This window comes from Corythoichthys intestinalis, chromosome 11, assembly GCF_030265065.1.
Source record: "Corythoichthys intestinalis isolate RoL2023-P3 chromosome 11, ASM3026506v1, whole genome shotgun sequence".
NCBI classification, from domain to species: Eukaryota; Metazoa; Chordata; class Actinopteri; order Syngnathiformes; family Syngnathidae; genus Corythoichthys; species Corythoichthys intestinalis.
Genome location: NC_080405.1, coordinates 37,675,207 through 37,689,291, shown reverse-complemented (window position 1 = coordinate 37,689,291; position 14,085 = coordinate 37,675,207). Strand labels below are relative to the sequence as shown.

The 14,085-nt window shown below is 39.8% G+C and overlaps 1 protein-coding gene and 4 non-coding genes across 8 annotated transcripts in view; 3 read left to right on the top strand and 2 right to left on the bottom strand.

Annotated features, from left to right (window-relative positions):
- n4bp3 (NEDD4 binding protein 3) overlaps positions 1–14,085 on the bottom strand; it is a 53,259-nt gene that overhangs the window by 10,903 nt on the left and 28,271 nt on the right. For all 4 annotated transcript variants that reach the window (XM_057849339.1, XM_057849340.1, XM_057849341.1 and 1 more), the window contains 2 exons: positions 4,878–5,149; positions 4,625–4,787 (listed from right to left, as the gene is read on the bottom strand). In XM_057849339.1, coding sequence (XP_057705322.1) covers positions 4,625–4,787; positions 4,878–5,116 — 402 coding nt within the window. In that variant the 5' untranslated portion in view covers positions 5,117–5,149. The remainder of the gene's footprint in view (positions 1–4,624; positions 4,788–4,877; positions 5,150–14,085) is intronic.
- trnad-guc (transfer RNA aspartic acid (anticodon GUC)) lies at positions 738–809 on the top strand. Its single transcript has one exon. It is a non-coding gene; the product is annotated as a tRNA-Asp (tRNA).
- trnad-guc (transfer RNA aspartic acid (anticodon GUC)) lies at positions 1,264–1,335 on the top strand. The gene has a single exon. It is a non-coding gene; the product is annotated as a tRNA-Asp (tRNA).
- On the top strand, positions 1,501–1,572 carry trnad-guc (transfer RNA aspartic acid (anticodon GUC)). Its single transcript has one exon. It is a non-coding gene; the product is annotated as a tRNA-Asp (tRNA).
- trnad-guc (transfer RNA aspartic acid (anticodon GUC)) lies at positions 2,103–2,174 on the bottom strand. Its single transcript has one exon. It is a non-coding gene; the product is annotated as a tRNA-Asp (tRNA).

Genomic DNA, 14,085 nt, shown 5'->3' with positions numbered 1-14,085 from the left:
AGTTAGGTGGAGGGTAAAGAATTGGGCTATGGCCAATTGTCCCCAAAACCCTTTAAACTTCACATTGTGTTACCTGTTTTTTTTTTTTGAAAAAAAAAAAAACATGAAAATTATCACTAGTTACTTTGCCAAGTAACTAATTACTCTTACATTCAGGTAATTGAGTTACTAACGCAATTACTTTTTCGGAGAAGTAATTTGTAACTGTAATTAATTACTTTTTTAAAGTAAAATTAACAACACTGCTCGTTAGTATAGTGGACAGTATCTGACAATATCTCCGCCTGTCACGCGGAAGACCGGGGTTTGTGTCGCAGACGGGGAGATTCCTTTAGCTTTTTGACAGCTGTTGAATCCTCAAAATGCGATCCTCAGATGATACATTCAGGTTTCTGTCTTCAGCCTTCCTTGTTAGTATTGTGGACGGTATCTTTGCCTGTCACGTGGAAAACCGGGGTTCAATTCTTTGATGCGGACTTAGTTTTAGCTTTTTGACAGCTGTTGAGTCCTCAAAATACGATTCTACAGACTCTATCCTCAGATGACGCGATCAGGTTTCTGTCTTCAGCCTTCCATGTTAGTGTAGTGCACAGTATCTTTGCGTATCGCGGCAAAGACTGGAGTTCGATTCTCTGTCAGGGAGTTATTTTTCGCTTTTTGACAGCTGTTGAATCCTCAAAATGCCATCCTATGAACACTGTCGTCAGACTGTGCGGTACGGTCATTTTCATCAGCTTTCCTCGTTAGTATAGTGGACAGTATCTCCGCCTGTCACGCGGAAGACCGGGGTTCGATTCCCCGACGGGGAGATTGCTTAAGCTTTTTGGCAGCTCTTGAATCCTCAAAATGCCATCCTATAAACACTGTCTTCAAAATCGTGAGGTTAGATCACTTTCATCAGCTTTTATCGTTAGTATAGTCGACAGTAACTCCGCCTGTCACGCGGAAGACCTGGGTTTGATTCTCTGTCGGGGAGTTAGCTTCAGCTTTTTGACAACTCTTGAATCCTCAAAATGCCATCCTATGAAAACTGTCCTCAGACTGTGCTGTCTGGTCATTTTCATCAGCTTTCTTCGTTAGTATAGTGGACAGTATCTCATTGCTTTAGCTAGTAGACAGTATCTTTGCCTATCACGCCGAAGACCTGGGTTTGATTCTCTGTCGGGGAGTCAGTTTTAGCTTTTTGACAACTCTTGAATCCTCAAAATGCCATCCTATGAAAACCATCCTCAGACTGTGCTGTCTGGTCATTTCTATCAGCTTTCCTCGTTAGTATAGTGGACAGTATCTCCGCCTGTCATGCGGAAGACCGGGGTTTGATTCCCCGACGGGGAGATTGCTTTAGCTAGTGGAGAGTATCTTTGCCTATCGCGCCGAAGACCGGGGTTTGATTCTCTGTCGGGGAGTTATTTTTAGCTTTTTGACAGCTGCTGAGTCCTTGAAATGTCATCCTATGAACACTGTCCTCGGACTGTCTGATCCGGTCATTTTCATCAGCTTTCCTCGTTAGTATAGTGGACAGTATCTCCGCCTGTCACGTGGAAGACCGGGGTTCGATTCCCCGACGGGGAGGTTACTTTCACTTTTTGACAACTGTTGACTCCTCAAAATGCGATCCTCAGATGACATGGTTTTCCGTCTCGGGCCTTCCTTGTTAGTAAAGTGGACGGTATCTTTGCCTATCACGCCGAAGACCGGAGTTCGGTTCGATTCTCTGTCGCGGAGTTATTAGTAGCTTTTTGACAGCGGTTGAATCCTCAAAATGCCATCCTAGACACACTGTCCTCAGACTGTGCGATTCGATTATTTGCATTAACATACTGTGCAATATATTAACGAGGGAGGCTGAAGATGGAAACCTGATCGCGTCGTTTGAGGATAGTCTCTGTAGAATCGCATTTTAAGGATTCAACAGCTGTCAAAAACCTAAAGAAATCTCTCCGTCGGGGAATCGAACCCAGGTCGTCCGCGTGACAGTCGGCGATACTGTCCACTATACTAACGAGGAAAGCCGGCAAAAATGATCAGACTGCATAGTCTGAGGACAGTGTTTATAGGATGGCATTTTGAGGTTTCAACAGCTGTCAAAAAGCTTAAGCTATCTCCCCGTCGGGGAATCGAACCCCGGTCTTCCGCGTGACAGGCGGAGATACTGTCCACTATACTAACGAGGAAAGCTGAGGAAAATGACCGAACCGCACAGTCTGAGGACAGTGTTTATAAGATGGCATTTTGAGGATTCAACAGCTGTCAAAAAGCTAAAAATAACTCCCCATCAGAGAATCAAACCCCGGTTTCGGCGGCAAAGACACTGTCCACTATACTAACGAGGAACGCTGAAGACGGAAACCTGATAGTATCCTCTGATGATCCCATTTTGAGGATTCAACAGCTGTCAAAAAGCTAAAGCAATCTCCCCGTTGAGGAATCAAACCCCGGTCTTCCGCGTGACAGTAGGGCTGGGCGATATGGCCTTAAACATGTATCACGATAAATTGAGCAGATTTATCTCGATAACGATAAATGACAATAAATTCGCCCAAGCGGACTGTTATATAATTTGAAAATCTGAATCAATGCATGAAATACAGATTAACTATTTCTTGTTGATTTATTTACCAGCATTCAATTTGATATACTGTATTTAACAATTGTACATGCAGTCTAAACATTAAATTTATAAAAAATGAGGGCTGTCAAAATTATCGCGTTAACTGGCGTTAATTATTTTTTTAAATTAATCACGTTAAAATATTTGACGCAATTAACGCACTTGCCCAGCTCAGACATATTTAAATGTCACTAGAGTGAAAGGCCCACTTGTTAATTGTGTTTTGCGGAGTTTTGCTGCCCTCTGCTGGCGTTTGGGTGCGACTGATTTTATAGTGTAAGTAATTATTGCCATCAACAATGGCGGGCTACTAGTTTATTTTTTGATTGAAAATTTAACAAATTTTATTAAAACGAAAACATTAAGAGGGGTTTTCATATGAAATTTCTATAACTGATTTAGAACTGATTTATTGTTATAATAAACAAATACAGTCCTTATGTACCGCATGTTGAAAATATATATCCATCTTGCGTCTTATCTTTCCATTCCAACAATAATTTAGAGAAAAATATGGCATATTATATAGATGGTTTGAATTGCGATTAATTGCGATTAATTACGATTAATTAATTTTTAAGCTGTAATTAACTCGATTAAAATTTTTAATCGCTTGACAGCCCTAATAAAAATGTATTGTAAGCAATAAGAATTCAAGTATGAACATTTATAACAGCGTGTATGACTTGAACAATGTACATTGTCAAAATCAATATGCCTGTGCAAACATGTAATTGTAACACAAATGACTTGCAGCTTGAACAGTACACTTCAAAAAGACAACTTATTGTTAATGGCTGCTGTGATATAATTATTAAATACAAGTGTTTACTTTATGGTTTAAGGGTTTTTTTCCCCCCCAGTGCATTTTTTCATAAATGCACGCACAATAAAAATAGCTGGGGCCATTCGGTCATTATAAGTTTCGCCGTTGGATTGTACTTTATGCAGAATTCTTTACCATCACAAAAGCTATCAGAGGAATCACACACACAGACAGATACAAAATAACGCCACATAGTAATTGCTAGATGCAGTCCGTGCCCAATCCACTCATTAAGTTCAGCCGTTTCGACAAGGTTAGAGCCTCTATCCGACTCCATAACGTTCATTTGTAGCGTTAGCCGCTAGCTAGCGTTAGCCTGGCTACCAGTAGAAAGCACTGAAAGCACCATCTCCGGAAATCGTGAGAACAAAGGAGGACAGCGGGTGAAAGCCCGTCTGGATGCCACCAAGAGTCTACTAAATGTCGGTTGAAAGTTTGGTGAACCTCCCTTAAGCCACACTCCATCACGTTTTGCTTGTAGCGTTAGCTGCTAGCGTTAGCTTACCGGGCTTTTGTTTGATTGGCTTCCTGATGATCACGTGACTCCCTACGTAAGCACATTCACTGCTTTCTTAAAGGGGAATGAACATAGACGAACAACACAGAATCAAAGCGGGATGAAAAGACTATTTTCTTGTTTTATTAATTTACCGAATTTACCGACATGGTCAAAATTACGTCGGTCATCGTTAAGAATTTCGGTGACGGTAAATTTTCGGTTTACCGCCCTGCTCTACGTGACAGGCAGAGATACTGTCCACTATACTAACGAGGAAAGCTGACAAAATCAACCGGACCGCACAGTCTGAGGACAGTGTCCATAGGATGGCATTTTGAGGATTCAAGAGCTGTCAAAAGCTAAAACTAAACCCCCGACAGAGAATCAAACCCTGGTCTTCGTCATGATAGGCAAAGACACTGTCCACTACACTAACGATGAAGGCTGAAAACCAAAACCTGATCGAAGTGTAAACATTTAATTTTTAATGATCACATTTGATTGATAAGACGAACAGATCGGACAAGGCGTTTGTAGATTGGTATACAATAGTAAAATCAGCAGTCAAGTTCTTCAATGTGTTTGTACATGACTAAATTATAGTGAGAGTTCAGAGTACTTCTTTCTAATCTTGTATGACTGCATGACATGCAAGAATGTAACAAAATTGTATTTATTCATAATGTACCTTGTCATACTTGCCGCCACTTGGAAGTGAGTTCTTTGTCAAATCAATTTCTGTGCCATCTTTGTGGAAGACCTTTGCATAAAGATTTTCTTCCTTATGCCCACACGCAGATGTGATGATGTCCTTCTTCGAGCCACTGCTCTGGTTGGCTTTCGATTCTTTTCTGTTTGGGAATACAATACACCATCAGTGTCATGTCAAGACAATCTGCGAACATAGAATTGTGGAATCTTTTTCTAGTAGCGTCACTCACCTGGTAATGTTGAGGTAGTTGAGAAGCTCTCTCTGGGTGAAGCCTTTCTTCAGGAGACCATTGGATGGTTTGGGCCTTACCTGGGGAACAGCCTGGTTCACTTTAGTAGGAGACCCATTGGGCCTCTCGACCAGACTGCCTACACTTCCCATTTTGCAGGGGGGTGAAAAGGACGGTATCTTGAATGGAGTTTGGAAGTTTTTACTGGGACGAGGAAGTGTCTGGACCGAGGCTGCCATTGGATACACGGCTCACAGGGGCAGAAAGGTGCTCTGTGAAGACAGAAAAACAAGGCACTGGATGAAATGAAGGTGGAAATATTTACACTTTATTTGACATTTTAAACATTACATCCTCACTTTATTTGACATTCCCTCACTCATTTTGGTCACTCCACCTTTTGCCCTCTTTTATTACCCCAAGTAGATGTCTTCAGCTGTGCCCCTTGTACATCTACACGCAGCTGTCTCAGAGTCTAGCCGGAGCTTAAAACACACGCAAGTTCGCATCCTCCATCAGACAACAATGTGCACGAAAATATATCTTGGCAAAGAGGACAAACACACTGTATTCCTTCAGTTGTTTCAGAAGTGGTTTTACCCATCAAGAGCTTGTGTCTGGCAGTCCCGGCAGCAACTAACATGCAGCATTTGAGACTGATGTTTATCCCGAGGTCGGGCAGCATATGTGAAATCACAATCCCCTTGCGTAACTGATTCAACTGCTGAGCTCAGTGGGGTGAAAAGATTCTTTGCTGAGACAAATTCAATCTGGTGCTGATTTGGCTTGCAAATGTCCTGTTTTCTACGAAAGTCACATGTGTCCAATGTACTGTACCACTGACATAATTCTTGCAGTCTATCTGCCTGTCACGTATCTACTAGTGGTGCACGATAATCATCGGTCTGATAATTATCGGTCCAATAATAGGAATTATTACGTCATCCCAAATGACTCCAATAACATTATACAGTGTTTCCCACCAATGAAAGAGACTGTGGCGGCCCGCCACAGTCTCGTTTGCGCCCCCTCCCCCCCGCCGAAAAAAAAAAAAAAAGATACTAATCAGATGCGTCAGTCAGCCGATTACACAGCTGTAGCCCACTCCACTCTACTACCCGCGCGAGTGAGAGCAGCATTTTAGAGTAGTATTTTATTTATTTATTTATTTATTCATTTAAGAGACGCAAGGGGAACGAGTAGGAAGAATGGGAGAACGAGCGAGATAGCGAGAGATAGCGGTCGCATGTCGTAGCAGCCCGCTGTTATTTTGTTATTGTTTTTCTTTATTATTGTTACCACAATCAAGTGGGTAAGCAAATACAGACTTCTCTCCTTCTTCCCCATATCCGGGGCATTACAATAGTTTGGATCGGACTTTTCGGCGAAAGTGAGCGGTGGACGGCCGTCTTGGACGGAAAGCAAACTTTGATTGAACTTGCGCAGAGAGGCGGGACCCAAAATAAAGCCTTGCTCTATTTTCAGAGCGTTGGTCACAGTAAAGTATTTATTAGTTCAAGCAGAGTAAAATGATACATATTCACGGTACAAGAATGTCGTTTCCGTGTCCATCGATTGGTAAGAAAAGGCTGTTTGTACGAGTGACGTGTGGGCGCTCCCGTCGGGGGGACATTTCGCGTGGAGTGGCTATTTTTCGGCACAACACCGACACGCCAACTTCAGACAATTACGGCTGACGAAAGTTGGATAAATGCGCCCCCCCCGCCCCCCCAATTTCGCGAGCTCTGGGACACTCGAAAAATGACTCTCATACCTCTCCTTGCTAAGTTAATGGTACCTCGATGTGCGTTTGTGTGGAAATTTAGTTCACGAACAACGGGGAAAAAACTATTCACCTTCTCACCGAATCAAGAAAAACTTTACACGGCCATTAGAATTCCCCCAGTCCTGTAAATGGGTCAGTTGACAGAAGGACTGTTATTGTTGTGGTAATGTAGTACTTATGAGGGTCAAATAAAAAGGAAAAAGGAGGGCTACGACGGCGGTCTGAAACCCGCGGCTCTTGGGCCGCATGCGGCTCTTTAGTGCTGCTTCGGAGCGTTTTTTTTTTTTTTTTTTTAATGAAAAAAGATGGGGGAGGGAAATATTTTTTTTTGTTTTAATAGGATTTCTAGGAAGACAAACATGATACAAACATTCTTTCAATTCATTAATATTGTAATGAAGTTAAACTTGTGGTGTCATCGTACAACAGAGTAGTCACGTGGTGCGCTATAGGATCCACTGCAGGGAAAATAAACATTTAATCATGAAGGCTAATTATGTATTTCTAGCCAACTTAGTCATTTTTATAGTAGGCTAATATAGCTAGTATTGATAATTATAAGGCTTGTACAAGGCTTTTAATTTTTTGCTGCTCCAGACATACTGTATCAGGTTTTTTTTTTTTTTTTTTGGGGGGGGGGGGGGGGGGGGGTCAAATATGGCTCTTTCAACAGTTTGGGTTGCCAACCCTGAGTCACTACGAGATGTAAGTCGTACTATTGCTACGAGAAAAAAAGTCGCATTATTACATAGGGTAACGTAGCTGTAATCAGCAATGCATTTTACATACATGTACCGTAGCTGAGAGCTATAACATTAGCCTAGCTAATGAAATATTTCAAATATATCTTTGTTATGGTTCTTCTTGGGGGAAAAAAATAATGAAAAAAAAAAAAAAAAATCGCCGTGGCACGACATGGTGTGGCTGTCCGAATCCGATGCAGCCCACCACCACAGTTTCAAAAAATCCTATGGTCAGAGAGCCTCCCACCACAGTCTCCTAAAATCCTGTGGGAAACACTGTTATATATTATCGGGCCTATTAATATTTTTTGCACGGTGTCGGATTGGGATGTGAGCGTTTGTTTCCACTCCTGTTTTGCCAGTATTCAAATTATTGTTAGCATTCTAGAGGCTGTATTTTTTCTTTAATTATTTATAAACCTTATTATGGTAATTAGCATGTTTATGTTTACAAGTTCTTGAGAGGCCTTTTGGTTATTGATAGGCTTGCTGCTCTATTATTGCCAAGTTAAGAAAGTTGTTTCATGGACCAAGACGACAAAAGTCTCCTCTCCTGTTGCACCAAATGTTTTATCTGCTGACAAAGCACAATACATGTTGGGTTTATGTTTGTTTTAGATCAGTGCTCATCGCTCAGAGGAACACATCGTCAATGATATCGACTGATTGATTGTGATTGATTCAAATTATATTTATTTGAAAAAATAATATGGGCACTTTTTTGAAGTCAAAACTGTTCTTGTCTTTGTTTTGTTTATTATAATAATGTTCATGTCATCATGAAAATTCTGGTTTGGTCGAAAGCAAATCTAGGCTGAATCAACCACTAATATTTTTTACCTATAGGTGTTCAAAAACTCAGGTCATTAAAAAATTATATATATATATATTATCGGTTATCGTATCAGTATCGGCCTTGAGGAGCAGGAAGTTATCGATATCGGTGTCAAAAATGGATATCGTGCACCCCTGGTATCTACAGTACATTTCCATTCATCTATGCTAACATAAACATTTTGTATTTCATGAGGTTAAACACGAAGCATTTTTTTCAAAAAACTAACAAAAAAAGGATAGATTTTGTATATATCAATGTCGTGTAAATAGGACAAATAAATCTTGAAGGGGATCCACGGATAGAAAGACTTGTAGTTCTTAAAAGATAAACATTATCATGAGTTAAAATTTGATATTGAAACAATTTGTAGAATTTGTTTAATTAGTAGGTCGCCATTGTTGTTGACGTCGCAGGGCAGGGAAGTCACATAGTTACGCTGCTGGCCTTCCAGAGTATGACTCTAGCGATATAAACATGTCATCTGTTCAACCATTTCAATTTGAACTAGAGAGGAACATGAATGAGCAAGACAGCTCTGTCGATATTACACAAAACGAGCAGCAAAAGCAAAATGAACAGGAAAGACGGGATGAGACGTGACGAGAGTAGGGGAAAAAAAACAGTGTTCTGCTAAAATGTGCTACACCGGCGAAATGTCTTTAACTCATTCACTCCCAGCCATTTTCACCGGTGCAACCCCCTTTGCTTCCGGCTGTTTTACTGGATTTTGACTGATTTTGCAAGGCCCACAGAAAATTCTGTTCTATTCCTATATTAACATGGAACCGACCAAAAGAAAGATTAGACTCTCTTCTTTCAGCAGGAAAAAAAAGTTAGCTTATATCTTTTTCCTTTCTTTAGAAATCAGCATTAGAAAATAGCTTAGTTTGAGCAATTTTCCAATTTCTGATGAAAAAACAGAGAAACTGAGCTTTTTGTGAAAGCATAGCAAGAGGCAAATTTGCCCCCCAAAGTACTACCGTGCGCTTTCAGTTTGTTTTGTATAGATGCATACAGACAGAACATACTAATGATGCCTTAAGAATATACTTAATCGTAGAAATTTTAAATAAGGGTGCTATGTGACCAATGTGGTCAACGGATCAACAATCTGTTTTAAAGCTACACATGCAAAAAGTATTTTCATGCAATGAAAAGGTAATAAAAGACTCAATAAAAACTCAAATAGTAAGTACTCGCTGCTTTTAAGCGATGAGCGCATGTTTTGGATGTCTCGCCGCGTAGGAGGAATTGCAGTAACCCGGTAGTATTCATTGAGTGACAGTGTCCATAAAACATGGCGCCTTCCGTAGGTCAAAACATGCACTAAATATTATAGATTTTTAAATCAATAGCAATATTCTATATGCTTCTATAACATATTTTAGTAAAAGAGAACAATTGTGGCTTATTAGAGCCTACAAGTCTTTTAAGTCAGAGGTTGCCTTGAAGATTCGTGAGCAACTGTCTCTAATTCTTTTAGTTGTATGATTTAACAGTTCACTTTTTTTCTCAAACATTGTTATTTATTTTTGTCTTATAATAAACTTTTAAAGAAAATTAAAAACATTAAATAAACAATCAGAGAGAGCACAACCGCCAAAGCAGCAAAATTCAAAGCTTTGCGATATTTGGTAGAGTGGACACTCCCTTTAAGTATGAAACAAGTTATCGCGAAATACATTTTTTTTTTACTTTGTGCTTAAACAACCAGCTGCTAAAAGGACCATAAAACAAAACTGAGATAAAGGATGATTAAAAAAAAATGTACACAAACACAGAAAACCCTGCCCGGTAAAAATCTGACATTGACAGAATCTTTCAACTTGCCTTCAGATACAGAAGTTATCAATGCAAAGTGTTCTGGACATTTATAAACCTCAGCGGACAAACATTTAACGTGTTTATTTGCAAAACTGCATAAAGTGCTTTCTCCGTGGTTTCCTTTATAGAAATGTAGGTTTCTTGCCCTTAACCCACATAACTGCCACATGAACAACAACCAGAAAGACAACAAAACCTTCAGCCTTTAAGTGGAGATTCTCAAGGGCAAACACCCTCCTAAAATAGCAGAAAGTGGTCTGACACTTGAGTGTGAAGAGAGAACATTTCAGACGCTCAGAGACACTAGTGTCCGAAAGATGCACTGCGACATCATACGGATGAAGGTAAATTCCAAAGATACTTCAGAGAACACAAGTTTGGACTTGAAGGTTTTTGGATGAGCGGAACACACACTCCAACAGACGCTTTACATGTAGTGTATGCGTGTGGGTCACTCAACAACTGTGAACCCGCCTTAACTAAGAGGATTGCCTTCCAATGCCTCATATCAAAGTTTGTTTACATTTGTGGGGTAACTTTGTCAGTTCCGCCTCAAACTCCCACACAGCATAGGCTTGGTTACATCACATGAGTTCTGTGTACTAAAACTGAAATCCTTCCTCTGGTCATTTGTGATTCTCTATTTAAAATCTGTATCACAGTAATATGTCATTACAGTCTGTTCTGTTAAAAGCATTATTTAAAAAAATATATATATACATATATATATGTAATTTCTGGACTATGAGGCGCATCTGACTATAAGCCGCCACCCACCAAATTTGACATGAAAACAGCATTCGTTCAAAGATAAGCCGCACTGGACTACAAGCCGCAGCTGTCCTCACTGTATTATGGGATATTTACACTAGAGGCGTGCAAAATTTCCGATTCTTAGATTATTCGCGATTCGGCCGTGGAAGATTCCAGAACAATTCACAAACATCCAAATTCCGATTATTGAATTATACCAGGTAAAGCGGAAATAAAACGCAGTCAGCGCGGTCTTCGGGACGCAATGAGGAACGGACCGAGAGTAAATATCATGTGCAGCTAATGCCGCTAGGTAAAAAAAAAAACAATAATACCTGACTGTGGCTGTCAGCCGCTACAAACAGCGTCCAGTTGCTAGTTGCTACAAACATACGGCAATATAAGGCTATGGTAGATATCACATATATCTAGATTAGATGTGAAATGACAGACTTTCCCGCGCTAGTAAACAGGCAAAAAAGGCTTAAAGCAGTAGACTTCTCTAGAAGGCTCTGTTGTAGAGAACCTAATTAGTTTTTATCTAAAATACCCCTAAATCGGCAAAATCTTGACTTGAATCTATCTTTAAATGATGAAACAGTTTTAAAACTTTTACATGTCGAAAGTAGACATGAGGGAAATTATGGAATAACGGTCGCAATTTTAACAACTTTTACGGTTGATTCACAACATTAAATTAATTGAATGTAGTTTAAAGCTGCTGATGCAGAATGGGGACTTGAGTATTTTATTTACTGTTTTTAACCGGTAACTTGATACTAAAATAGTACTTTGGTTTATTTAGCCTGAGAGAATTTTTGAACAATTTTGGAACAAATATACAAAACATAAAATAAATAAATAAATAAATAAATGGGGGAAGGGGGGCATCAATAATCGATTTATAATCGAATCGGAATCTCTGAATCGTAAGCGTAATCGAATCGTTAGGTGCCCAAAGATTCCCACTTCTAATTTACACCAATAGATATTAACCGGTAGCACTTTATTTGACAGTGGCATCATAAGATTGTCATAAGACCAAATGAACCACCATAAAGCTTTGAACCAATTGGCTGCAATGCTTTATGACGCTTCATTTAGCCATCACTGCTCCCTTGGGGTAGACAGTCAACCTCTGCTGCCACCTGCTGTCAACACTGTTCTCGTCCAACGTGCCTCCTAGTATGCATTGGGGCGCTACAAATGTAAATAACAATCAAAATTCATGTTCTGTGCTAATTATTTCTTCAGTTTCTCTTCTAGTTGTTTCATTAATTGCTAGCTCTGGTATTTGGTAACACTTTATTTGACAGTGTTGCTATAAAACTGTTATAAGACAACCATAATTATGACATGACACTGCCTTGAGCATTATTGAATGGTTATGACCGATGTCATTTTGTGTCATCCGGAAATGATCTCACTTTTGAACAGATGTAAAAGATCCGAGCTGGACATAAATGGAGTGTTGGTGACATAATTTGCCAGGTGATACTTAATGACATCTGTCATAAGCATTCATTAATGCCCATGATAGTGTCATAACCATGTCATAATTATGACTGTCTTATAGCAGTTTTTTGAAGCCCCTGTCAAATAAAGTGTTACCTATTAACCAAAATAAATCAACAAATAAGCCACACTAGACTATAAGCCACAGGATTCAAAAAGGGGAAAAAGTAGCGGTTTATAATCCATAAATTACGGTATATATACCGTAATTTATGGATTATAAATATATACTAATTACCATAAAGTGCTTTCTCTTTTTTTATTCAAATTATTTATTTTATAACAAGTATTCCTTAGTTTAACATCCATACATCATTTTAGTTTACATATATAAATATATATTTATTTTAAAAAGCGAGAGAGAACCCCGGCCCGACCCGAACGTAATAATTGACATTTTAATTTTGTTTTGTTTTCAGTTTAATTTAGCTATTTTCAGCTTGCTATGTTTATAATTCTGATTTTTGTTTACATCTTTTCGTCTTACTGCGAAGATGGAGGTACTGATGATCGGCCGCCATGATATTAAGTCATCCGCCATCGTGCTGTGACAGGGCAATTTAACGCCTGCTTTCACACACACCGCTTCACGGGAAAGTCCCGGACATGATACTAGGACGCGACCCGTGAAATGTCCGTGTAGTCTCCGTGTCGGTCGACACGGGAAATTGTTTTCATACACAACTGCTGCACGGTTAAGTCCCGCGATATTCCCGGTGTTTCGGAGCATGTGAAAGGGGCTTTTGAAATCATTTATAGCATCATGGTTGAAAATGAAAAAAAAAAAACATAACATTGATTCAGCATTGTTCCAATATTATTAATAAAATGACGTTTAGGTTTTGTAAGGATTTCAACGGTGGAACAACATTAATCGAGGGTGCAAAAGTGATGACAAATCAATGTGGGGTACTGGGGTATCAACTTTGATTCAACGATATGCATAGGAATGACAGCGGAATGTTGATTCAACATCATTTCAACATCTGTCTGCTATCTGGGACACTGCCTTGCCTCTCACGTCCCTTCAATTGAGTCCACCCGACCTCTTCGACCCCACAATTGTGTCGCCATCGTAACTGTAACCAGGACAAAGAATTTCCAATGTGTACCTTTTTTTCCCACCAATGATAATGTTACTGTATGTAGATTTGCAATATTTCTGAGTGCATTTTGTGTTTTGTTACATTGAGCAGTGCACCATACATTATTTTTTTCAGTTTTATAAGGAATCCTGAATGATTTTTGCAGTCACAAAGGAATATATATTTAAAGTCATTTCCTGTCCTTTCCTGGTTATACAGTAGCTCACTGATATGGTTTGGGCCCCCCATTAAATTTCCTCATTTGAAAACACCACTGTAGTCGCTAGGTCCTTAAAATATCCACTGCCCTATTTTGTGTCTAGCGTCTCCACTCCGAGGACTCAATAGCTGCTTTTCTCTACAGCGATGAACAAATACGACCCGTTTGACCCCACAAGCGACTCAAGCTGACGCCATCAATGAAGACAGTGTGAGCGAGAACACTTGAGCTTTAACGCCAGCACTCTTGACCACCACTGACTCATGCTCCGTCTCTCCGAAAAAGGCTGCTTGTCGTCTTTCTAGTTTTGCGACGATAGTGAAGCACTTGTGCCAAATTGCGTCTGCTCTTTCCCTAGATGAGAACGACAGGGCTCTGTTTACCCACAGGCATCCCTCTACGCATTTCCATGTACGTGTGTAGCTTGTCTCATGTCGTATTTCA